Source organism: Camelus bactrianus, chromosome 19 (genome assembly GCF_048773025.1).
Source record: "Camelus bactrianus isolate YW-2024 breed Bactrian camel chromosome 19, ASM4877302v1, whole genome shotgun sequence".
NCBI lineage: Eukaryota > Metazoa > Chordata > Mammalia > Artiodactyla > Camelidae > Camelus > Camelus bactrianus.
In genome coordinates, this window is record NC_133557.1 from 4,299,877 (window position 1) to 4,326,678 (window position 26,802).

At 37.6% G+C, this 26,802-nt stretch overlaps 1 protein-coding gene across 9 annotated transcripts in view; it reads right to left on the minus strand.

Annotated features, from left to right (window-relative positions):
• Nucleotides 1–26,802, minus strand: part of PLCB1 (phospholipase C beta 1) — a 648,142-nt gene that overhangs the window by 202,030 nt on the left and 419,310 nt on the right. For 8 of the 9 annotated variants that reach the window (XR_012500533.1, XM_074346936.1, XM_074346933.1 and 5 more), the window contains 5 exons: nucleotides 15,007–15,086; nucleotides 13,169–13,222; nucleotides 11,965–12,040; nucleotides 4,009–4,109; nucleotides 2,562–2,728 (listed from right to left, as the gene is read on the minus strand). Coding sequence is in view for 8 of the 9 variants with exons in the window: in XM_074346936.1 (XP_074203037.1) it covers nucleotides 2,562–2,728; nucleotides 4,009–4,109; nucleotides 11,965–12,040; nucleotides 13,169–13,222; nucleotides 15,007–15,086 (478 nt within the window). In the remaining variant the exon portion in view is untranslated. Of the gene's footprint in view, nucleotides 1–2,561; nucleotides 2,729–4,008; nucleotides 4,110–11,964; nucleotides 12,041–13,168; nucleotides 13,223–15,006; nucleotides 15,087–15,684; nucleotides 15,734–26,802 lie in introns of those variants that run through there. The other variant, XM_074346940.1, reaches the window with a different exon arrangement.

Sequence of the window (26,802 nt, forward strand, 5' to 3'; positions counted from 1 at the left end):
TAATTCTTGGGCATATCTGAGTCAAGATGATAGTGTAATATTATGCAGCCGAAAGATGATAATTTAATATTAAACTTCCCTATTTATTTTCTTATGTGTCTATTGATCAAAACATATTAACGAGTTGACTAAAAGTGAAAAACTCTGCTTTCTCGAACAGCATCTTGGCATGAGATCTTAGGTCAGTCATTTAACCACAAAGCCTTGGTCTGCTTCTTTGCAAAATGATAATGTACATTATGAAAGTCACATTATAAATGAGAGCTAATTTTCTTGCACATCAGTCATCCTATTAGAGCTATATAACAAATACTTTCTTAAAACTGTACTTTGTTGGACACAAAATGGAGTTCCTGAAAAGATCTTAAAGTCAAATATCAAGTATTATGAACTGTAAAATCAAATAAAAACATGACTTTCATTTTGGGAAAAAAATATTTCAAACTCTTGGTTACTAAAGAACTGAGGTCTAACTTAACAATTTTTTATTCCTACAAATAAAGATTTCAAAATTGTTACTTTGGACTATGAAACAACAGTTCATAGAATAAAACAATTCTCTCTAATCTTCTCTGTTCACGTAAACAGAGCCAAAGTAGCAAACAAAATAACTTGGTGTGAGACATCTCAAGTTCATCTTCTTACTGGAGTTCTAGGGTTGAGAAATGAACACGGTGATTTAAAAAAATCACATAGGACTGACACAGAGGCTTCATGATCAGTATCATATCAAACTGTAGAAAACTAAATTAAGTTGCTATATTAAATATACCTGAATTTTGTGCATTGGTGGTGATTACAGAAGTCATACCTAGTACAGTTACAAGATGGCACTGAATACCCTTGCAAATGCCAAGTGATAGTGTCATAATTTCCATGAGAATCAAAATTGGTTCTTCCAAGATGATGGAGTTTTACAATAACCTACTGTAATATTTTCCTTTGTATCTTCTACTTTGTCCGCATCAGCAGAGTGTGATGTACCGGGGGCATCACACAGCAGAGGAAGCATGGACCATTAGCAGTGTGGTGTGAAGGGAGGAGAAAAGGGTGGAGCTTAGGTTTTGAAGTGCCTCATTGGTTTCACAAAAGCTTTTTGTTTTCCTGAAGTTCTAAGCAAACTGTTTTCAGAAGTCTTGTTGGATTTGGTAAAACACAGTGTTAATTTTTGGTGGATTTCAGAAGGAAACTGTCAAGCTATCTGGGCAAAATCTCCAAGGAGTTGCTCCCTGCTTAACGGTAAGGAGAAATCCTATCTCTGAGGCACCAGGGAAAAAAGGGAGTCAGCTCTGAGGAGGCTGGAGGGACAGGCCTGGCAACACCAATGTGTACCAATGTGTATTGGGTCAGTTTCCTTTGACCTTGGCAACAATAAGAATGATGACCACAACACAGACAAAGTGCGTGATGAAGAAACTAAAACTAAAACTAAAATATGAAAAATAATAGAACCAAAACCTAAAAAAAATTCATCTATAAATTCCCAAATAATAACAGTAATAGCAATAATAATCTTAAGGATAAGATTCCACTTTGATACTTAATACTTTCATTTCTCATTTAGAGGACCAGCTGCAGGAAAATACAATAGAAAAAAAATTTTAAGCTACTGTTATGATAACCATTCTTATTAATGATCATAAGCTTGCTAGAGCTATTTGTTATAAATTGCCTACATATTAACGTGCAATTTATTTCTTCTTAATCGTTGGTTAATTGCCCTTTATCTCCTCCCTATGGAATTTCTAGGCAATTTACAATAACATCGGTGTTAACACACTCATTTTCTCTGTGAAGGTATTTCAATCCAGATGAAACTTAGTCTTAGTGGTAAAGGAACAGCTTTTTGACCCTGTTCGAAGACAATGATGCCACATAAAATTGAAAACTCCCAGCAATTAAATCTTCATGATCTCATTTTGGCATGTCATTTCTCCAGAACCAGAACTATGAATATCTCACTAACTTCCAGGGAATTTAGTGCTGTCCCTCTGATATCAATTTTTAGACATGATTTTTTTCTACAAACACTGACTTTTTTTCTAAAAAGGCCGAAGTTTATAATATTTTTTTTCAAGTTGAAAAGTTCATCAATAGTGCAAACTAGAATAAGCTAAGGGTTTAATGGACTGAATATTCTCTTTAAGTTTAGAGATTTAGAAAAAGCTGTGGGTCATGTCACAGAACTAGAAATAGACCCAAAAGGGCAACCTTTAAGATAGTGAATTTCCTGTCTGAAAAAAGATGCATTCAGTCACTGGGTAAATTAAAAACAAAACAAATGATTAGACAAACAAGATAAATAATTAGATTTAAAAAGCTATGTTATACCCATACGTACACATAAAAACAGCAAAAACATAACATACTAAACAAAGTTTAAAAAAAAAAATCTGTTGGTTAAGCCACCAGTGATTTAAGTTAGAAAGAAAAGCAGGCATACAAATATGGGCAACTGCCTTAAACAATCCTTGACGTCCCTTAACTATCAGGGGTGGCCCATTCACAATTAGAAACAAGAGCTTCCCTCTGGTGTGGGACGAGGTGGACTGACCACTGACCTTTTCTGGCGAGGCTGTTATTGGGTTCATACTTCTCAATCAACACTTGGACTTGCTCTTGCTTTAAAGGTGGGTAAAGTATCTCATTTAGCCGGGGATCTCGCTGCTTAAGGTTGATAAAATCCATCATCTGATCAACCGTAAGGTATGGTTTGCTTTTGGCACCACTAAAAACAATGAAAACCCAAGAAATTAGAATGTTTGTCCACCAAGTCTCATTCATATATTTGCGTTTGGCTACACAGAAACAAAATTCTGCTATACCGGGCACAAGTGTGTAACTGAAACTCCTATCTTGCCCTAAAAATATTGTCCATTACAACTGCCCTGTCTCCATGGGATACAAACATCTTTTGCAGTCACTGCCATTGATCTCAATGCCCTTGAACCAAACCAAATGCATACGAAAATCACAGTAGGAAAACACTGCATCTTGTGTGCAAAGATGCACCACCACTCTTAAGTGGAACACAGAGGTACAGACTGTTTTTTTTCTGATTAGTCAAAACACTATGCTTCTAGTTTAGTTATCAAATTCTCAAATTCCACTTAATCATCTAAAGATGTATTTATCACTCATTACTAAAAAATAAACTATATGTTTGGGTACATTTTTTTCTTTTCATTAAAATTATGCTTTAACAGGAGTCTGCAATGTAGGGTGATTTAAACTTGCCATTTCAATCCTGTTGACAACCAAAGACAAGTTCAATGGTACAAATATTGCAGATGTTCAATAACTAGTTGATGACAATCCACGTGGCCAAGTGAGTATATCCGATGTCACTCTCAGCAGCACTGTTTGCTTGTCTTTCATATGAAGGAATCTTTATTCAGCTTATCAATTATGGATTGATCTTTCATCATGTAGATTTTAGTATATCAAGAAAGGTACATGGCTACTTCCCGATATTTGCCTTGGTGTTTTCATTAGTTTCTTTTCTTTTCTTTTTTTTTTTTTTCATTTATTTGGAAAAAAAAATTATTGCCCATATAACTTCTAACATAAAAGCAAATAATTTTCAGTTGGGAGGGTTCTCAGTAATCCAAACTTCTCCTTTCATTAATGAAAAGCGGAGAGGTAAAATGGTTCAGAGGGGTCTTGGTTCAGCCTTCTCTCTGCAACATGAGTCTATCTTCACTAAGTAAGCCCAGGTGCCTCTTTGTTCTAGACACAATCTTCAAATCACACAGAGCCCCCTGAAGATGCTAAAACAACTGCACCCTGCAACAAATCATAGCAGACTTCAATCATTAAAAGCAATGGCTGCACCTCAGGGGGAGGGATGTGTGATTGTCCCCAGCCAATTATACAGAAGCACTGCTGCTATTCATCATGTGCAAAGAGGTTTTTCCATCTCCCTTTACTGTTCGAAATCCTGCCCTAGCCACCCTGAGTGGCCACAGTACAAGCTGGAACAAGTGGGTTAAAAATGTGTTCTCTTACAATTCGGAAAAGATGTTATCAATTTCAGGTCGAGGACACAGGTTGTTCAGGAAAACTCTGTACACTTCTGGAGTGAAATCTTCTTGAGGTATCGAATCATTCTGGGGAATAAAACAAGACGGTAAATTACCTTCTTCTTCACTATCTTCCTCCCTCCTTATTTTTCTCTCTTTCTTCTTTCCTCCTCCCTCTTTCCTCCCTCTTTTCTTTCTTCTAGAAGGTCACAGTAAACATTCAGAAGACCTCTATGAGGCCAGCTGTAGAGTTCACTTGGACACTGGCGTGGAGGTATCAAAAGCCTTATTTTCTGTTGCTTTTTCATTATATTTTAAGCGTAAGAGGTTTTTTTTTCCCTCTAAAGGGATGTTAAGGCAATTTCTTAAGTACATTTACTAAAGTAAATTAGACCTAGTGAAAACAGGGACTGTTTAGCAGATTTTTTTTTTTTTAGGTTGCTTTTTTGTGTGACTTTACTCTCATTTTTAATTGTAATAAAATAGACATAATGTAAATAGACCATTTTTAAGTATACGAATCAGCAGCATGAAGAACATTCAAATCATTCATGTGTTTATGTGACTTCAGAATGTTTTTTTTTAAAGAAGCTGGAGAAAGATATTTTCAAAATGAAAACATAAATTCCAATTTTGTATCTTTTTTTTTTCAAGCAATGTTCCTTCTGGTTTAAATAATCTGAAAAATTGCAAAACACTTTTCTTAAATAGGATATCAGTTATGATTGTCACTGACTCCTCTTGGTCCTATTGTTTGGGAAGCAAGTCACTGATACAAAAAGTAACTTCTATGGCTTGTTTTTCTGTTTATTCGGGCTGCTATGGAAACCGGAAGCATGTATTCAAGCCTTTTGTTAACAGGAAGGACATTCTTCATCCCGTTTTTCCCATTTCAGGTATGTGTTTATATGATTATTTTTATTTTCAAGCCCTTAAACCAAAGAGAACACCCTTCCTTTTACCATATTCAAAGGTTTTAAAAATGTACCATTATAGAAATATCTAAAAAATACTGTCTGAAACTGTACACTGTTTGCTAGCAGATAAGAAACCTTAGTTCATCACTTGGCAAACAGCAGGAGTCCCAGATTTGTGGAATGAACAAATAAAATAATATTTTCTTTGCTAAATCAATTTAGAAAGCAAGAAAAAACACCTCTATTTTGCAAAACAGATTTTTGAGACAACCAAATAGTATCTGTATCATGTATCTACAGCAAGATGCAGCATGTCATTAAACTTTGTTACCTAAACACCGACTTTGAAATCATGAGCACAAGTGGCCAAATCCAAGAACAATGGGAACTTCCCATGAATTGTTTCATGGTGTTTTGCCACTCATAAAATGGGGACGAGCATCACCTGTAAACAAGTTCCCCAAATTCCATTTAATTCACAAAATGAAAGAAATCCTTTCGGCTGGAGAATGCACATTGTTTTAGTGCTACCCTCACTCTGAGTTAGACACCCATGTCTCTCTTAAGTAGTTTGGAAAATAGCCTGAAATGAGCCTCTCTAGCCTCCTCTTTGGCTGAGAGATACAGGGAAGAGAGATTTAAAAATAAATCTCAAGAAAATACTTCGTGGCTCTGTTGGCCAACTCAAGCATCAGGCACCACTGGAGTTTATGAACCCCAAATGTGTTCTCCCATCCTCCCTATTTAGTTACTATTTAGAGCTCACTCCACTCCCCATCTCCCCTCCAGCCTCACCCAGGAGGCACATAAACAGATTTTACCTAAGGATATCAATCATTGTCTTTGTTCTCTTACTGACCTCTTTTTTTCTCCCTTCTTATCTGAGCTTAAAATCTCTTCCTCCTAGACTGAGCTTTATCTTCCATTCTGTGCTACCATCACACCATGCTTGTCTCGTATTTCAATACTTATTTAACTGTATTGTGCTCCTAGCTGCACAGTTCCCTGTATTACTTATTAACCTGCAGATCGACACAAGCTAGGCCTTGTGTGTTGCTTGTTAACTGCTCAATCTCTGTAACATATAGCAAGCCCACAATAAATATTATTCAGTGAGTAAGAGTAATTTTTGAAAAAAATGGAAGCAAGTATGCTTCCCATAGAATGTCAGATTCAAGGAAAGTCATCTACATAAGATACTATACACGTAATTTCATAGGATAATATACTTTACTAAAACTCTAACCATTTTTTTATTTACTAGCTATGAATTAGAACTTCCTACTACAACCAACTGAATGGGAGAAAATATTTACAAATGATATGACCAATAAGGGGTTAATATCCAACATAGATAAACAGCTCATACAACTCAACATCAAAAAAACAAATAACCCAATTTTAAATGGGCAGAGGAACTGAATAGACATTTTTCTAAAAAGGAAATGCACATGGCCAATAGGCACATGAAAAGATGATCAACATTAATCACCAAGGAAATGCAGATCAAAACCATGAGATATCATCTCACACCTGTCAAAACTACTATCATCAAAAAGAACACACGTAACAAATGTTGGCGAGGATGTGGGAAAAAGGCAACCCTTGTACACTGTTAGTGGGAATAAAAATTGGTGCGGCCACTGTGGAAAACAGTATGGAGGTTTCTCAAAAAACTAAAACTAGAACTACCAGCAATTCCACTCCTGGGTATATATCTGAAAAATAAACAAAAACAAAAACACCAATTTGAAAAGATACATGCACCCCAATGTTCACAGAAGCATTATTTAAATTGCCAAGATGTGGAAGCAAACTAAATGTCCATCGACAGATGAATAAATAAAGAAGCTGTGGAATGAATACACACACACACACACACACATACACACACAGAGGAATACTACTCAGCCATAAAGAAGAAAAAATGTTGCCATTTGCAGCAACATGGATGCGCTTGGAGGGCATTAAGCTAAATGAAATAAGTCAGACAGAGAAAGATAAATACTATATGTTATCACTTATATATGGAATCTAAAAAATACAACAAACTTGTGAATATAACAAAAAAGAAGCAGACTCATGGATACAGATAACAAACTAGTGGCTGCCAGTGGCAGGGGAATATAAAAATTTTATAATAGCTGTATATTGAAAGTAACCTTTATAATTTCTACAAATTCTTATAAAATGAAGTAAAATTTAAAAGTTTTGAAATTGAAAAAAAAAAGAACTTCCTATTAAAGAGGACAAATTGATGAGACAATCTGAATAAACACAGTGTTATTTTCATTACCAGTTGGATGCTAGCACATAGAAAATGGAAAATATTTCAACACAGCTTTATTTTTCTCTTACCCAATTTGTCCAAAGAGGACACCCTTTGGGGGTCAGTGGGTGAAAATGGAAGAAAAAATACTTTTGAGAAATAAGTTAAAACAAGCATCACTGAAAGCTAAAATGAAGGAGTGTGTGGGAGACATATAGGGAAAAGCCATGAGCAATTACTAGGTCCTTACGTTTTAAGTAGGACTAAAATCAAAAAGCTCATTCACATATTTTCTTTTCCTGAATCTCATGATTTGATGAAGTGGATAGAACTGATTCATTTTGTCGTGTTTGAGTAGGAGGAAGCCCAGGGTCAGATATTCTTAACGATCATGTTCCCAATGTTCAAATACTCCTCTGTGAACCCTTCCTAACCAATCCAGGTACGGGTGAAACATTCTTCTTTTGTGTGTACAATCCAACTTTATATACTTTCCTTAGAGCATCCATCACACAGTGTTTCCTTTTTTTTTTTTTTTTTTGTACTTCTGATGGTCTACTAGACTGTGTGTTTCTGAGTAAAATGACTATGTCTTATTTAATTCTCCATTCTAATTCCCCAGACTGATGCCCGGAATATAATATACACCAAGTCAGTGTTAGGTGAACACACAGTACGGGACCAGGCCGTAGGTCTTCAGGTCATGGTTCACCACATCTTGCCTCCAATACAAGACAGACTGTCAGTGATTATCTGTCGCCATTGCTACTGACATTTTTTGGAGGGACAACTAAGAAGGCCGATACAGTCTAAATCATGCTCATTTATTCCAGAAACTATAAAGAATTTCCAAACTTTAAAAATGAAGTTGCTTCAATTCTATGCTTGGATACAAAGAATCTCAAAAGGGAAAAGATTTTAAAAAACTGGTGGCATTTGCTTTTCCAGATTCCATAGACTTGGTTATGATGTATTCAATATGGCAAATTAAAAAGAAAAAATAAAAAATAACTCTCACATATATATGCAAATACTGAGAGGATACAAATACTGAGAGGACAATAATAATATTTATTGAGCACCTACTGTATGCCAAGCATATGATTCTATGAGCTTTACATGAATGTTTTCATTTAAGCCCATGTCAGCTCCATGAGGTTGGCACGGTTAGTGACCCCTTTTAGAGAGGGAGATGGGAGGTTACAAAACCTGTCTGAGGTCTCAAGTTGAGGGGTGGGGTAGTTTGCTGTGTTTTGGATCGAGGTCATTTGATTCCATAACTCACACTGTAATCCAGAAAACTAAATTTCACATTCGTTTTAGGATATGGTTTGTATTTTCTCCTTTGTACATTTGTAGGCTTTGAAAAATAATTCCATAATAAACAGGTATTTAACATTCAGAAACATGTTATTCAAAAACATATTAATTTAATTCAGTGGACTCAAATGAATAAAGAGTTCACATATTTTATCTTGACAAATCAATGCAGTATTTCCCAGTAAATTCATGGTTTCAACCTATTCTCAATATTTTTGTTTTAAAGCTATAAATCAAAAGTTGAGTTAGCCAGAGAGTACATGAAATAACTACAAGTAAACCACTGATAGGGAACCGAAGACTTAATGTGGTTCTAAAATGGAATTTTGATATTAGTGACCTGAGAATCAGAGCTGAATAAATAACTGTATTTCTGCTTTGCATTCTGGGGATACGGCATAGGAGAAAGGAAGCGTATTACAGTTATCTAGGGGGAAGTTCTTTTGTGAATTTTATTCATAGTATTCTCTAGTAAAATTTATGGTATTCTTTAAATCCAAAATAATCTGTTTTCTTTGGTACTACATGCATCTTGATAACTACTGCAAAGATTACTATTTAAAACAAACACATGGATTTATTCCTGTCTTCTTTGTTACGAGGCTGGTGCTATGCCGAGACTAATACAATTCCTAATGTCACTGAGTTTTTTTTTTTTTTTTCAAGTTAATAAGCTTGAATCAAAGGGAATTTGGTCCAAGTAAACTGTTTTCTGTTCTCAGAATGTTTGTGGATAAAGTGGTAGCTTTCTGAACATGGAAAGTTCTTCAAAGTTCTCACTGGGAAATACATTTGGATTATTAATAGAAGACAGTAAATGCTATGTCTCTCTTTTTAGACCCAGTGCTGCTTTTTAACAATTAAGGCAACTTTGGCAAGCAACTGAAATCTCTTAAAGAGTATCCCTTTAAAGAATGTGTTATTTCAATGGATCCTGTCGGTCAGGATACAAGTTCAAGTGCATTAATTATCCCTAACAATGTGCACAAAGATAATGTTTAAAAAATCTCAACAGGATATCCACTGTGTTTCTGGTAACATATCTATTTACAGAACACAATTAAATCTAGTTTGAACAACCTCTGGCTATATGAGGCTCCCAGATAAGTGCTATCTACCATTTATGTAGCCTCCTCTTCTGCGGAGTGTTTAAAACACCTCTTGTCAGTATATCCAGAATCTTTTTTTCTCTAATTAGTGGATCTTTTCTAGAGCTACTGTTCTGTAGTTATAAAATTACAACAACATAGTTTAAAACATAGTCAGTTCAAGGAAACATTTATTTCTTAGCTCTGAAACTGTCTTTGGATTTTTAGATCTTTTTACGCCATTCCAATTCTGCCAATCCTCCAAGTAAAGTCTACTTTATTATAAATAATGAGCTTTCAAAACTTTATGATTGAGGTTGATTATATTTCTTTAAAAAAAAATCTCCAATTTGTTTTCAGAAAATTGTCATAACATTTAATTTACTAAAAATATTTTTTTTCAATTTAAACATAACTCCTGTAATTTGAATCTCATTTTCCTTTTAAAATGTCTCCTGTTGACATTGGCCTGAAAGTGTGAACCTGTAATAGACATAGCAGACTGTAAAACACTCAATTTATAGTTATTGACTGAATTGTCAGAATCCAATTGTTTAGAAAATTGCAATTTACAGAGAACTGATTTATGGATTTGATTTTGTACTCAGCTTCATTTTTCTATTCCTTCTTTCCCTGAGCTAGATTTACAAGAATAAGTTAACATTTTTTATCATTTTTTATTCACAAGATGTTTTCCAGTAAAGGTAAAATCAGAGGCAACTGTAAAGAAAAACAATTCTTCGCACGTCTTTTTAAATTCATGTCTCACGCTTTCTTTTCAAGCTTAAATGCAGTGGTCCTTTTTTCAGTTACTCAAATCGGTAATTTCTTTCCAGCCTCAGGGTTTTGCACACTTTGTTTTCTTTTTCTGGAATGAAGGTCCCTTATTGTCGATGGCAGGGCTCCATTCCTTCAGTTCATGGCTTCCCCCCCCCCCCCATTGACAATGTGTCGGTCATGTGTTTGGTTAGCATCCCAGAGACTCTACCGTCCTAGAATTCAGGGATTGCATTTTGTTCACTTCTATATTCTCAGTGCCGGGGGGCATGTAGTAAGAACTCACGAAATATTTGTTGAGTCAACGACAAAACCTTAACGGTTAATGTCTTTCCTACTCCAGAGCATCAAAGCAAAGAGCAATAATGAGCAAGTCAGATCATTGTCTTTGGCTTATTAAAGCTAAAGGTAAAACGTTTGGGGAGCCTTTCCACAGCTCTGCCCGGTGCCTACAGCACCAGCCACTTTCCCCACAGACAGCAAGAAACCGATAGTGGAGAGACACCCTTTTTTATTTTACTTTTCCTTTTCTGGTGCCTACCAAGGTCGTTAATAAATTTCATCTCTTTGAAAAATATTTACAAGAAGCACTGGCTGATACAATTGATGCAACAGCCCTCAACACTCTTCATAACTTAATCGTGAGTTTCAGAATGGCTTCTCAACTTCACTCACGTTTCAAGAGGCTCAGAGGTTCTTCTTTGGGTTTAAGTATTATTCTTGCTTAGTTGTTACTTAGATACTAGGATGAAAATGATTTGTAGTAGAAAGGAGAGGTCTGCATATAGCACAAGAAAAAAGTTTTATGCAATAGACCCATTTACCCAAGAAACAATGGTACTAGATCATTTTAGAGTCAGGTATGTAGAAAGGCACTGAAATAAAGGCAAATTACTTTATTCTAGGTAGTTAATGTACATCGAGTGCCTCGAACGCATCGGGCATAAAAAAATCAAAGCATGTTACATGCTGGTCCTCTCACCTACTTGCAGCTTCCAAACTGTCTTGATCCTGCACCCTTCTCAGCAAAAGCTTTTTGAGCACTATATGTAAATATATTTATTTATAATATGTAAATACATTTATTTATAATATGTAAATACATTTATTTATAAGGATGTACTACCATTCTAATTGCTGATTAACTCATAAATCTTAAACTTAGACATTGAAGAAAGGTGGAATAAGATGAAATTAATATTTTAAAATCTTCCTAATCATAATCCATCATCACTAGCTAATATCTCAAGGAACATCAAGAAAGGATTTACTATTAATGAGAAGTTTAAATTCTTGATAACATTAATATTTGGGGGGCCAATATTTTTTATATTAGATAGTTATTTTTTTTAATAAAGAGCAAAGTTCTTTCTAACTGAAAATATTGGGGTTATGGGAGTAAAAGAAAATATAATTACAGTGAACCCCCTCATATACTATAAATATTAACAAATAAGTCCTATGGACGTCTTAATTTAAAAATGTTTGGGTAATATGGAGGCAACTTATGTTTTAGTATGATCATTCAAGACTATTTAGTGGTGCTAGTTTTAGGAAGGCAACATGCTCACCCTTGAAGATGGAAGACTACAAGCCTCTAATGCAGTTTCGACTCGCTTCCGGTCTGCTGAGAACAAGCGGTATATGCTGTGAAGGGAAAACACAAGGCGTGAGCCACGTCTGAAAGGCACGTGACCGCACTTGCAGATGCCGCCAGCAGAAACTTGCCATTGGATCAAACCCCATTATCATTCACCTTTGAAGAATTAAAAGATACTGATTGTTCCAGCATCATTATATTTATTCAGAGAGATCTGTGCGTTTGAAAAATCAAAGTGTCTGATATAAAATCAATATTTTGAGACAATGGTGATGGTCCAATTAAAACACTTTGCACTCAGTAACCTCCTGTATTAAGCACTAAAATAAACATCCTTGACAACTCTGTCCCCTTGATGCAACCCACCACTCTCAAGGTGTATGTTGTTAATATTATCAAGAACAAGCCATTAATTGATGGTATTGCTATCAACTGTTTAACATTTTTATGAGCAGAAGCCCACTTGTAGGTAGTAAGTCAAAAGGTAGAGGTTTGTGGTGGAATACAGTCTAGAGATGTGCTTTCTCTGGTCAGTAATTTGGTTTTAAAAAATATAATTTAAGTATTGGACAATTTAATATAATAATTTGGGTTTATGAATTCTATTGAAACATTAGGAAATCTAGTGTCCAGAGTCCACCAGTCCCACGGGGAATATAGTGGAGTTGAGTTGTCCTTGTCTCCGCTGGATGGGTTTTCACTCTCCAGTTTTTCCTTCCTGCTCCTGGCCTGCCTCATCATGTATGTTCCTTGCCTGGCTTCTGTTGACATCTGAGTTTGCCATCCCTGCTTCAAGGCTAGTTTATCTTGGTAGATGGAGGCACTGAGGCTGCCCAATTTCCATTCCTAAAATAGATCTGAGTCTCAGATGATCCTCTGGGTTGAGCAGCAAGGTTCCTCCTACCCTGACCACCTCCTTCCTGCTTTGGTGTTTCTTGAAGGTGCTGCCACAGGAAAGGGGGAGGCCCGAGGAAATCTCTATGAGAAAACCAGCTACACTGATGTGCACGAGGGCTGTGTGGGAGGATGGGGTTACCACGCATTTCCATGCTCCCACTTGGACCAGCAGAGAAACAAAACAGAGTCATGGCATGGATTCAAACCTTTGAGATATGGAAAAAAAAAAAAAAAAAAAAAAAAAAAGAAGAAGAATGGGAAATGCTCTCGTGGCTTACTTTTTGAGAGGAATGCGTCCTTCCGGAGTGACTTGCAGCTTCAGTTTAGTATAGCTGTTGGAAAAGCAGAAAACAAGTGCTTAATTTTTTCAAAAGCTTTTTATTGAAGAATAAAATGCACAGAAAAGGGCTCCTGCATATGGACAGTTCGCTGAATCTTCACAAATCATCCAAGTTCCTGCAATCAGCACTCAGATTAAAAGAAAGAATATTATCACTTAAGTAGCATCCTGGCAGCCCCTCTCACGCCCCCATCCCAGAGCCTACCTATCCCCCAAGAGGGAACAATTATCCTGACTTTAAACAACTCGGATTATTTTTGCACTTTCCAAAATGGAATCACATTCTTTTTTGCATCTGGCTTCTCTCATTCAATATTACACTTTTGAGATCCATCCATAGTTTTGCTTTCATGGTAGATCTTCCACTCTCTAAGGTGTTGCTGTATAGTATTCCATTGTGTGAGTATACAACTGCATTTATCTTGTCAGTTCCTTCTGGACTTGTGGGTACACAGAAGTTCCAAGCGAGCTTATAATCTCTGTTGACGGGTGTGTGAATTCAGACTACCAACTGGGGCTTGACACAGCAAGCCCGTACCTAGGTGGCAGCTGCACCAGAAATGCTTACAGTGTGTTCACCAAAAGGTATGTCTTAGAATGTCCATAGCAGCAATTCACAGGGAGACACCTATTGGAAATGGACGTTTGCAATAGATCCGATTAGCCAACTGGATGCTTCACTGTTTCAGGTAAAACATTTATCTCTGTGTCACCTTCCGCCAACGTTGTATGGCACAACAGATGTTCTAGAAATGTCTGTTAGGTGAAAGATGGTAAGATCAAAGGCAGTTTAAAAAAAAAAAAGAGGAATAAAGGAAAGGAGAGTGGGGAGACATGGAGAAGGAGTTCTTAAGGTGACAAAGTAAGGAAATGGGACGATCACACGAAAGAGCATTTAAGTGAAGCTCTGTAATCAACTGACTAACAGTAGAAAGGAATTCATTGAAGAGTATGAAAGAAATGTGGGCTGAAGTCTTCGGTCTGGAATGATGGGTATGTCTTACAGAAGAAGAGGGAAGAGAAAGGTTATTAAATCAAACAGAGGACCACCTAGTAATGTTTCCACTTGTGGTTTTGATTTCAAGGCTTCTCAACCTCCTGGATTACCCACAGTTTCCAAAGTGAACACAACCAGCTTTGCTAGCTGCTCATCTGGCAGAAATCATTATTTTCCTTGGTCACACAAATTTCAGAAAGACTGTGTAATTCCAGAGCGATCGGGTCATCCTGTTTTGCTTTCTTTCCTTTTCCTTCCCATTCTGCTCTTTCCTCTACGTCCTCTTTTTCTTTTTCTCACTAACACTTGCTGTGATTGTCTGTCCAAGCAGAAATCAGGACATCAGCCTATTGATTTAAGTGCCATCTGTCAGAGATCTTAGACTCCAGAGAGTTGAGTCCCGTATGTTGCTCATTCTCTTCCTCAGATTAATAATTGATACAACACAGGCAGATGTAGGGCTGAAGGCTCTCTGAAATTAATAATTTGGGGTTCTGAGCACAGCTGCCAGGACTTGGAAGTATCTCCTTACTGTGTGTCAAAGGCATTGACATTCAGGGGAGTAACACACATTGTGCAGCTCGGAGGAAAGCGCGATCTTTCTTGGAAGACGTCCAGCTCCAAACAGTGGACGTATCAGTTCTCTAACAAGTCCCAAAGGGAAATTTATGTTTATCAATGTGAGAAGCCAGTGCAGCATAAACAAAGGACTCACAAAGGAGAAAGGAAACTGACTCAGATGAAGCAACACCCTTAGCAATAAAATTAGAGCTACTTACGCTTTTTCCAGAAATGCGTCCCTGGACATGTTCTGGGCCAGCAGGTTTGTTGCCAAACTGAAAACCTCATTTGTCCATTCCTGAAAAAATGTAAATCACACTTTCATTAGCTTAAATACTGCACAGTCTTTAGACTCATATTTTTAGTGAGACTACTAAGAGGACAAATTAGTTCAATTTGTATGCCTGAGGGTTTTTTCCTTTTTTTTTTTTTCTGTAAAAATGACATAATTAAATTCAAACCCCTGAGTGACTTACTCCTTTCCTAAGGAAATGTCTTTACTCATAAACAAAATTTTATCTGCTTTTTAAAATCCCTACAGATAGAGAACTGGTATGTCACCTTTAATAACCAAGTACTTTTTTTTTAAACCATTTTTCTTGCATTACAAACAGATAAGAGTTTAAAATATAGTCAAATGTATTTTCAACACACCTGCAAATAGTGTCTTTCTCTTTTACTACTCAAGCCAAAGCAGCTATACCAGGCGATCTTTAAATGTTAATTACAGTTCTGGAAGCTCTCTAAACCAGCTACAGTCACATCATACAATATCCAGGACTGTCCCTCCCTTGACAGCTCTGTCAAGCCCTCACTACTCTCCTAATCTCCATTCCTACCTCACACCATTCACTACTGATCTCTCTTGTCTTCCAAGAAAATGGAAAACAGCAAACCTTTAAGCAAAGTTGAGGTTCCATTCTGGGTGATTTTGAAGGCACAGTTAACGTTCTGATGGCCAACTCCACCCCCTAAAAAAAAATTCTTTAAGAGAAAATGGCATGAGAGCTAAATTGTGTAATCATCTGATGAAGTTGGCTTGGCTCTCTCCTCAGTGAAATCATGTTTTTTAGTTCAACAGCTTTTCCACTTTGTTTTGTTATTTCTACCGCAGTTTCATTGTGTTGTGTTTTGCCTCCTGATTTAAGGCACTGATAATATGCCATCATGCAATATATTTGAGGTAGAACTTGGGGTAGAGAGTGAACGGAGGGGAGGAGGCCACTCTAAGCAGAGAAAACTACTGGGAAAAGAACCAGAGGTAAGCATGCATGGCGGGACTTAGAGGGAAGGGGGGTGGCCTAATAGGAACCAGAAGAGGGGAAGTTGCAACATCAACAAAAAAAAGGAGTAGAGCTGAGGGGAGAGTATGGAAAGCTGAATGTCTGTCCAGTTTCCTGGAGAAAAATTAGCAAAAAATATAGTATCACTGAAGGCCTTTCTTTTAAAGGGTGAGAGGTAGCAGAACCAGGGCTAGACGGGGCGTTAAGGAGGTTATTTGGCAGCCACGTGGAGGATAGATTTGAGGGTGAGAATCCAAACAGGGGGAACTCAGGAAGCTGTCACAGTCCAGGTGAGCAATATGGGAGCCTTGGACCCTATAGAATGTTGGAGGACGACTTGGGAGAGACAGCCCAGAACAGCTGTGAGTGAAGCAAACTTGAAGCACACACGTTAAAAAAAAAAAAAAAAAAAAGCTTTGGGATAACATTTTAATAGCTTTAAAATAAATTTTACTTACTGGTACTGATTTTTAAACTATGTTGCTAGTGTAATCTTTTCTAGACTAGGGGCAAACTTTAGGCTTTTCCAGAAAAATAGCAACTTTATACCTTAGCAAAAGTATTTATAACTGGGGGCAATGTACCATTTTGTATGTTTACTGGGGGCCAATTCCACACCAGAAATAGGTACAGTGAAAGCATTAGGAAGAGCTGCCCTTCTAGGTTGAAAGCTAACACAGCTAGTACATCCAGTCCAACAGAAATAGAATGTGAGCTACACATACAATAAAATTTCTAGTAGCCACATCAAAAAAAGTAGAAATAAACAGGTGAAACTAATTTAATAATCTATTTGATTTACCCCAAGATTTCAAAAATGTTATTATTAATCATGTAGTCAGCATAAACATCACGGAGCTATTTTATATTCTCTTTATGTGCTTAATCTTTGGAATGGAGTGTGGATTCTGCACTTACAGCCCATCTTAATTTGCTCTGGTAACCTTTCAAGTGCTCAGCAGTCTCGTGTTGTTGGTATGTGTGGCTGCAGCACGGGTCAGTGTAGGTCTTCTAGATCCCTCGCTCTTTCTATGGGTCCTTGATAAAGCCAGCTGATGGGCAGGATCATCACCACCATCACGGCACAATTAATTCATTCAGAAAGTAAAGCATAATCAATTTCATCACAGTCTCAGAATGTGAGCATCTAAATTTCCAAGTGTGGAGTTCTTAGAATCCACTGACTTCCTCCAGCCTTCTGAAACATGAGAAAGATCTGACCCAGGCTGAATCAAAGATTCAGGGACTAAAGCAGTGACCAAGGGAACTTGAGAAGTAACCCAGCTCTTGGTTGGGTACTGGTCCTGGTCTTTATTACACTGAGCTAAAACAGTATGTATCTTACTTTGGGTTCCCCAGAAGCAGACCCTGATACAAGGATTTATGAGAAATGAGTTTATTACAAAGTGCTCCCTGGCAACCTTATAGGGAGGTGAGCAGGTCTGGGATGAGGAGAAGGCAGAATGCTGAGATACCGAGTAAACTCCTGAAGATGGTAATTTTGGCTTAATCCCTCCTTGTGCAGACCATTCCTCAAGGTTGAGTTTTCTGATGAGCAGCAGGGGAGCTGGAGTGTGGCAATCCCTGTGCCTGTAAGTCCTGGTCAGAGGCTGCTGGAGGGGATGGAAATCCCCCCGCACTTCCTGCTCCCCTTGACAGCAGGCAGAGGGGGTGCCAGCATCCAGACGGAAGAGCCAGCAAAGAGACATGGGTGCCGGCTGTTGGAAGTGAAAGCCCACAGAGAGGTTGTGTGTGAAAACGGCGAAAGGACTGGAGGAGCGATGGGCAGAGCACTGCTAGCGTCAAAACCAGCAGGACAACAAATGTCAGGACTGTAGGGTACCAGAAGTCGCTTCATTGTGTAAATAGGGGACGTGCAACCAGAACGCCGGAGAAATTGGTTCACGTAGGCTTTAGAGCAGGGCTTCTCAAACTCTCAGGTGAATACCAGTCACTGGAGGTCTTGGTGAAATGCAGATACTGGTGAAGATCCTGAGTAGGGGCCGGGGGAAAGGGAGGTAAACAGAAAATCTGCATCCTGAGTGAGGTCCACGCGGGATCATGCTGTGAGTTGCCAGGGGACTTACAGGACTGACAGAGCTTGATCGAAATGGAGGACTTTAAGCTCCACACCAGATCTTCTGACTCAGAATCTGATTTTTTTTTTCCCCCAAGAAACCTTTATAGATTTCATGCATGTTAAAGTTGAAGAATTCTACTGGGCCAGGAGCAGCACTCTGAGTAGCAAGCTGCTCCGGGACCTGGTTTAGGAAGCATTATTCTAATCTTGGACTACTTGCTTCCCAAGCAAATAAAGAAATTATTTTGGTTATTTGTTTTAGAATAAGCAAAAAGCCCTTACAGCTATATTAAGAACAAAGTGGCTCAGAGATGTGACCAGAGCAGCTTCAAGCAGACTTGACTCATCATGAGAGGATAACATATGCTTTGCATCCCACACTGGCAGTGTTCTCACAAATCCAGTGCTGGGTCCTAGTCAGCATGGCTTTGGAAGGACAGCTTCTTCTTTAATCTGGAGGATTTGTTTTTCTACTTTCAGAGGCAAAGTTCTGATGATTGCCACTAAGCTTGGTTCAGCCCCAGCTTTTTAAATCCTGAAGCTTCTTAAGTGACATTTTCTGCCTTAGGATCAGTCTTTTCTCGTGAAAGGGACAACGGAGACCCGAACGAAAGATAGTGAATCTAAAGATCAGCTTCTGTGGAATTTCATCTGGAGCATAGGTGACCATGTTTGTACCTTCCATCTGCAAGATGGTTTCTGCAATTCCCTCATCCCATTCTGGTGCAGTGAGTGAGGTACCAGTCTTCACACCATCAGAGATGCTAGGTTTTCCTACCATGTCCCAAAGGTGATGCACTTTTATTTCCAAAGCTTTTTAAATTCTCTCATTTCTGGCACAGGATTCATGTGTCTGCTTAATACTACTAACAATTGTTCTATAATTTTAAGTTAGTTTTGTATTATTTGAGTATTTCCTATGTACTGAGCCAAAACCTTAATTAATTCTTACAGTAATTCTCTAGGAGGCAGGTACTGTTATGAGCCTCATTTGACTGATGAGGATTCAAAGTGTCAAAGCACTTATAAAGCTTATTTATATCCTTAGAGCTAATAAAAGTCACAATTTGTGATTAGATCATTGGTTTCTTGGTTTCTGTCATTTTGCCCTAGAAAATCTTAGGGTGGCAAATACATGCAATCAACAAGGTAAAAAAAAAAAAAGATAAATACACCTACTTAATTATCTGTGTTTAAAACACTGATTTAGCACTTACTACGGGCTAGGCATCATGCTAAGCATTTTGCAAATCATTAACTCGTTTAACCCTCACAACCACCCTGTGAGATGTATTGTTATTACCACTTCATTTTTACAAATGAGAGGGCTGAGGCAGAGAGGCATTTAATAACTAGCATACGGTCCCACAGCTAGTGAGGGGCACCCCTGAGATCTGAACGCAGGAAATTTGCCTCTAGAATCTGAACACCGTGCCATTCATTCCATGACCATGATGAAACAAAGAGTGAAGTGTACGAAGTAAAGGCCTTCACTATGCTATGAGGGTGATGCTAGAGGAGAAATAAGATGGAGAGAGGGGTGAGGTCTGTCACCAAACGCAGGTCGAAGGTCTGGGAATTTTGATAGTGGTAAGTCACAGATTCAACTCAAACTTGCTTGAATGAATGTAAAGAGACAGATTCAATCACAACCTTTGGATCTAGTTGTGGATGTTTAACAACTGTGCCTAGTTCTGAGAACAGAGAGTAACTTCCCCGATTGGTAATTCACACCTTCTAATTTTTTAACCAACTTGGGGCTTCAAGGGGCACACAGACAAAGACAGAGTCCTCCGGAAGAAATCTCATTCTTGCAGATATTTCTGTTTCCCATGGTTCCGATGCCTGTTACCTCTAATATGTTAATGGCTGTATATTATCTTTCCTTTTTTCAGCACTACATATCCCTGTAAATACACCTGAAAATACAGAGAATGGTGTAACCAACACATATCCAAGTTTAAAGAATGTTATCATTTTGCCATTTTGCTTTAGTGCTTTTTCTTTTAACATATACTTAAGACGTTGGGTGCAGACTCCTTCTCCACTGTGCATCTCCCTAATTCCATTCTACTCACTTCCCCCAGGAGCAACTCTATTTTGAATCTTTTTTTTTTTAATATCAAAACCATATATATTTTCATAATGTATTCTGAGGAGAATCATCTTGATCAGGGTTCAGCAAACTGAGGGCTAAATCCAGCCTGATACCTGTTTTTGTCAATAAAGTTTTATTGCAACACAGGAGTGCTTGTTCATTTATGTATTGTCTGTGGCTGTTTTCATCCTGGTGGTGGAGTTGAGTAGTTGCAACAGTGAAAACCCCAAAAGGCAAAGTATTTACTACCTGGCCCTTTACAGAAAAACGTTTGCTGATCCCTGGGATGGACCCCTATACATTTATTTAAATTATTACATACATCTATCCTTTGGCCAAAGGCTATTTGCAACTAATCTATGCCTTTAAAATGTGTTCTTGCTTCTCCTGTACATCTAGGTCATTAATTTTAACTACTAAATGATTCCACTGTAGGAATGTATAATTAAGCCATTCTTTTGTTGATGGACATACATGGTTTTTTTCCTTCAAGAATGTTTATTTGCACAATCCTACTTCTCGTTGCCTCAAGCCACATCCAGGACATTCTCTAGGGTGGAAATCATGATGAATTCTCAGCATCCGTGCATCTTCATTAATACCAGAGGCCGCCGCCTACTCACCGAAGTGGTAAGGACACTCTACGTGTAATTGGCAGCATTGGAAAGCTTGTATTCTCCTCCATTTTCAAAAACACTTGCTGTTATCAGCCTTTCAGAAAACGTCTGCAAATCTGATGGTTATAATGTGGGACCTTGGAGTGGTCTTAACTGGAATCACTGATTTACCAGCCCTGTTGAGCCTTGTTTTATATATGTTAGGGATCTTCCACTTTTTTTTTTCTGTAAATTTCCTGTTCACACTCTCAACCCATTTTTCTTTGAAGGTATTTGCACTCATCGTCTTTCAAAAGGGGAGGGTTTTGCTTGCTTGTTGAGATTTGATCTCAAACACAGGCCAGTGGTCAGTATCAGTCCTATAGATAGAATCAAAGTGACAAATAGAGGCCGTGTCTTGTAAGTGCCACCCATGATCGTGGCATGCCAGGCACCCAGGCCACGGCTGTGGCCTGATACCAAGCGGCCAGAGTCACAGAGAAAAGACAAGAGTGTGAACTCTGTTCTCAGTAACATGTATTTGTTTAGTGAGCTCTTTGGGGAAACCAAAATATTCTAAAAGGAATATTGAATCTCTCTCTCTCTATATGTGTGTGTGTGTGTATATATATATTATATATATATATATATATATATATATATATAATTAAAATCTATAATTATATAAACAATTATGAGTCAGTGGTTACCCTAGTGAAGTAAAAGGAGTGACAAATGATAATGATCTAAAGGCAGGTATTTCCAAAGTCCCTGATTAGGAAGCCATAATTTATTGTGTTTAATGAATTTTTAAAAGGTTCCTGGAATAAATAATTTAAAACAGGATATTTTAATATTTGTGAGATATATGGAGGTCCTAACAATTTTCATTAGCTTTCTATTAATTTTTAATTTATTGGCAACCCCCCCACTGCCGTCATCGATACGGGTGTCATTCCCATAACCTCTGCTCAGCAGCGGATGCAGGTGGGGATTTGAGTAAGAAGGCACCTGCGAGGCTCACTCAGGGTTTTCATTGCCTGGCTGAGCACACTTCTCCCACTTGCTGGCAGGCGGCAGAGTTCATCTTGCAGCGTATTTGTCTTAACAGTACAGTGAAGAATCTTTTCATGGTGAAAGATGGTATATGAGCTGCAAAGATTTTCATTAAAAGCGGAAAGGATTGTCTGAGAAGAAACTGCATTTATGATATTATATAGAGATTTTAGAATTTTGGTCAAATTTCTGGTACAGTTCCTCCACTTTAGGTGGCAGTGAAGATCTTATATTTTATATTCAGAATGCTCATCTCATACTCAAAGACAAATGGTTTTATCAAATATAAGATAGTTACCAAAACAAAACAAAAATCGGGAAGCATATTACAACCCAACATTATCACGATTGGGACACTAGAAAATCACGTTACTCAACTGATGTAATAGCAAGGAAAGGTGGATAATTATTTTCAAACCACGTGAGTCAAATATCTTTAGGCTACAGTCGACAAAAGCACAGCCTAGGAAATAGGAGATTGTACCAAGGACATTGGGTATTTTCTGTAATTGAAGGAAAAATTGGACAAACTGCAGCAAAATAATGTATTTATAGCATAAGGTCATTGGGAACCTGGAGCATGAGTGGCAGGAAGACTTTGTTGCATTTTCACTGCTCTCCCTTCCTGATGGCATTTTTCCCCCCAAATGTCCAGCTTCTTCTCCTTGGCCACCATATGCAACAAGAGTTGTCACATAGGCGCCTCCTACCACCAAAGAGAGTCTGACTGATTTCCTCATTTCCAGTATGAAAAATCCTGGGAAAGGTCTCTGATTGGTCTACCACTAGAACCATCTCTTTGGGTAAGAACCTAGCAGCGTCCACGCACACCAGATCACTGGAACTGGGGGAGAAGCAGCGAGCAGAGGGATGGAAATGTGTACAAAACACTACATATAACCATTCGTAGGAGTGCTGGGGAAAAGCAGATGGAAGAAAAGGATGTGCGTCATTCTGCAGCTGGTTTAGAATCCCATAGTTCTGTGTCCATTCTTTCTATATACTGGGGAATAATCCACGCTTGTTGACTTGAGTTGACTGCATAAATGAATGAATAAATGAATGTGTAAATGAAAGAGAATTACATCCATGCTTTATCATTTATGCTTTGTGAAATTAATTTTTATGTCTTCTTCATTGTTGTAAGTATTCAATCACCATGCTTTGCTACAGGGTTTCGCATAATAACTTTACACATTCCCTATTGTAATTTGACCTGTGCTGGAATAGGTTACAGGAACTCAGATTACTGTGTGTAGCATGGGACTGGGGGGCTTTCCAATGAATACAGTACAGAAACTTTAGAATTAGGGCTTAGGGCATTTACATCGGCTTCACAGACATGCTTGATGATTTGTTTTATATTTTGGGTTGTATTCTGAACCCTTGTTGCCCAATTTATCTTTCCCCAAAGAAGTGAAGCACTGATCTACTAAATGGTACCTTGATGGTCTCAGAAAAAGTTCACATGCCTGAAAGTACAGTGTAGAAGACGCAGGAATGCAAGGATCCACATTTTGAGAAGTAACAGAAGTCCTCTGCTAATACCTCTTGACATTGCCCTGCCCAGTGGGAAGAGTTTAATGTGGTGAAATCAAGTTGAAATGAACATTAAGAGAATTCTTCAAAGGACCAAAGATAAACTCCCACCCCTGCATAAGAGCAACATTCTTGGCACAGCGAGGAAGAAAAAAAAGATGTTTGCTTTGGCTAAGTTTTCATGATGAGAGGTTTTAGCTCTGTCATTGTCTCAGATGCATTCTGAACATCAGCTGAGACACTCCTCTCATCCAGCTAGTTTCCAGAGTCACTGCTCATTTGTACAACTGAGAAAATGGTGATCAAGTGCCCTTCTGCGAAACCCCCAAAGCTTCGCTTCTATGGGTTTCATGTCATTCCACCATATTCTTTCAATGGTTCTTTCCAAAACCCTCGTGTCACTCAAAAAAATTACTTTTGAGATATAGTTGATTTACAATACTATGTTAGTTTCATATGTACAACATAGTGATTCAAAATTTGTATAGATTATACTGTTTATAGTTATTATAAAATATTGGCTATATTCCCTGTGCTGTACAATATATCCTTGTAGCTTGGTTTATACATGATAGTTTCTGCCTTTTAATCTCCTACCCTCCTCACTTCCCTGTTTCCACTGGTAGCCACTAGTTTATTCTCTGTATTGGTGAGTCTGTTTCTTCTTTGTTATAGTCACTAGTTTGTTGTATTTTTTAGATTCCACATATAAGTGATAATGTACAGTATTTATCTTTCTCTGCCTGACTTATTTCACTAAGTATAATACCTTCCAGGTCCATCTATGTTGTTGCAAATGGCAAAATTTCATTCCTTTTTAATGGCTGAGTAGTATTCCATTATATACATGTACATTATACATATACACATCTTCTCTATCCATCTGTCTGTTGATGGACATTTAGGTTGTTTCCATAACTTGGCTATTATAAATAATGCTGCTATGAACATTGGAGTGCATGTATCTTTTTAAATTAGTGTTTTCATTTTCTTCCAATACATACCCAGGAATGGAATTGATGGAGCACACAGTAGGTCTATTTTTAGTTTTTTGAGGACCTTCCATACCATTTTCCACAGTGGCTGCACCAACTTACATTCCCATCAACAGTCTTCTTTTATGAAAACACTTGCCATTATGTCTTCTAAGCCTAGTCTTATCAATGCTACTTGTTACTTTGGTTGAATCTGCCAAAGTGCTATGTACTACAGAGAGCGGATGTATATAAGCAGGGTTTGTAACCGTAATTGACACCACTGCTTATTTTTTTAAAAGTAATTCTATCTGAAGAGAGCAAATGAAAAAAAGATTAAAAAAAATCCCAGTTAATTTCTTTAGTAAGATATATGTCAAGCTGAAAAAAGAGAAGCAATCACAATTTCTTGGGAGTTGAGTGGTGCTGCTTATTCGTTAAATGGAATCTGTTTGACAAAATTAGAACTGCATTTCTTGAAACTGATTACTAACTACGTACAGGTACTTGCTCATTTATAACTTATTACATGGAATTCTGCTAAAATATAATTTTCTCATTTGGATATCAATTTGTTTTAAATAACCATAATTATCCACTTCCCCACATTTATTTTAATATTTTTTGCAAGCTAGATTCTTCTTTTTGAATAAAAGGGGGTATTTGGCCCTTGGCAAGTGACTCTACTCTGTTAGTCCTTCCTCTACTATGAGAACTATTCTCTGTCCTTGGTTCTGTTTGCCTCACCTCTGGCCAATCCTTGCTGCCTATAGAGGCTATGGGAGAATGAATCTTGAACACAATTTGTGCTTGTCTTTGAATGTAAAATTACCATACTGGTATCATTTCATTTAATGCTTCTGATTGACTCATATTGTTGATATTTTTGATATTTTACTTAGAAATATACTTCATTGGGTTTTAGAACTCTACCCTGCCACTCTCTAGCCATGTGCGTGCCTTTCTACTCACTGTTAAGTGCTACCTAATATCCTTTTCCTCCTTCTCTCCTAACTGAAACCTCACATTATTCAGGCCAGCAAATATAATATCTGAAAAACCTGTATTTTCTGGCTTCCCCAATAGCTAGGGTGGCAATGTGACACATGGTGAGTCACATGTTAGCTGAAGTCCGCTTAGGGGTTCTGGGAAAGCGTGGTTTCTTAATGGAGGAGTTCTTGTCTTTTTGCTGTTGGGAACACAAATGCAATGGCTGGAGCAGCAGAGGCATCTTGATCTATGAGGAAAAGGCCATGAGAATCATAGGGTCTAGGCCTTCTTATCCTTGAGCCACTGCATCAGTGCCAGAAGCCACCTATCTTCAGGCTTCCTGCTGCATTAGGATTAAAAAAAAAATGCAAAACCAAACAAAATGCAAACAAATTAAAAAATCCTCCACTTATTTAAGCTACTGTTTAGTTTGGTTTTCATTATTCAACACCAAACATCTTGGACCAGTTTTTTTTTTTTTTTTTAACCTGTAAAATACTCATTTGCCATCTAAAATGGAGGTACTAATAGGACTTACTTCATAGGACTGTGGTGAGAATTAAGTGAGATAGTTAGTTCATGTTAACATTTAGACCAGTGGAGCCACAACGAATGATTAGTAAGTGGTAGATATCTAAAAATTTATTATTTATCAAAGAAAAACATACTGACCTAGTTTTTCAAAAACTGTCCAGAGGGGTTATATCAAAAGCCAAGGAATACATATGATACTTTTAACTTAGGTCTGCTTCTTGACAATTATTTTCAGCAATTCTTTTCTTAAATTTCTTGGGGTTATTTTCATATTTCTAAACAATATATGTGTACTATTGTTTCTTGATTGACTAATGTTAGAATTTAACTACCAAAAAAAAAAAAAAGTACACAAAGGAAATGAGATAAACTTGACATTTTTTGTGGAATATCTGTTAGAATTTGAAAATCCTTATCTCAAAGTATATGTCTCAGAATAAAAAGAAATATAAGGACCTTATGTCTCTTGAGGTGAGTTTTAAAGATCCATATTATTGATTAGGAGGAATGTCTAAGAAAAGTCTCTAAGTTTTTCATGAATCAAGTTCTATATCAGGAATGGCCAGAGGTGGCTGCACAAGACCATTCACTAATCCCTTCTTCTCTTTTTTATTTCATTTTGTAGACTATAATTTCTTTTTCTTAAAAAAAAAAAAAAAAAAAAAAAACCCTCTCTGTGGCACCTTCTCTATTTCTTCCTCTGAAAGATCTCAACTATTTGGCCAATCGAAGGGATTTTTCATTTTCACCAGAAAGCGTGTGGTAACTGACAGGGAGAGGAGGATGACGGGTGACAGTGGGAACAAGGTTGGTTCAGGAACGTTTAAGACGATGAAAACCAGTGTCGTTAGTGCCACCTCTGTT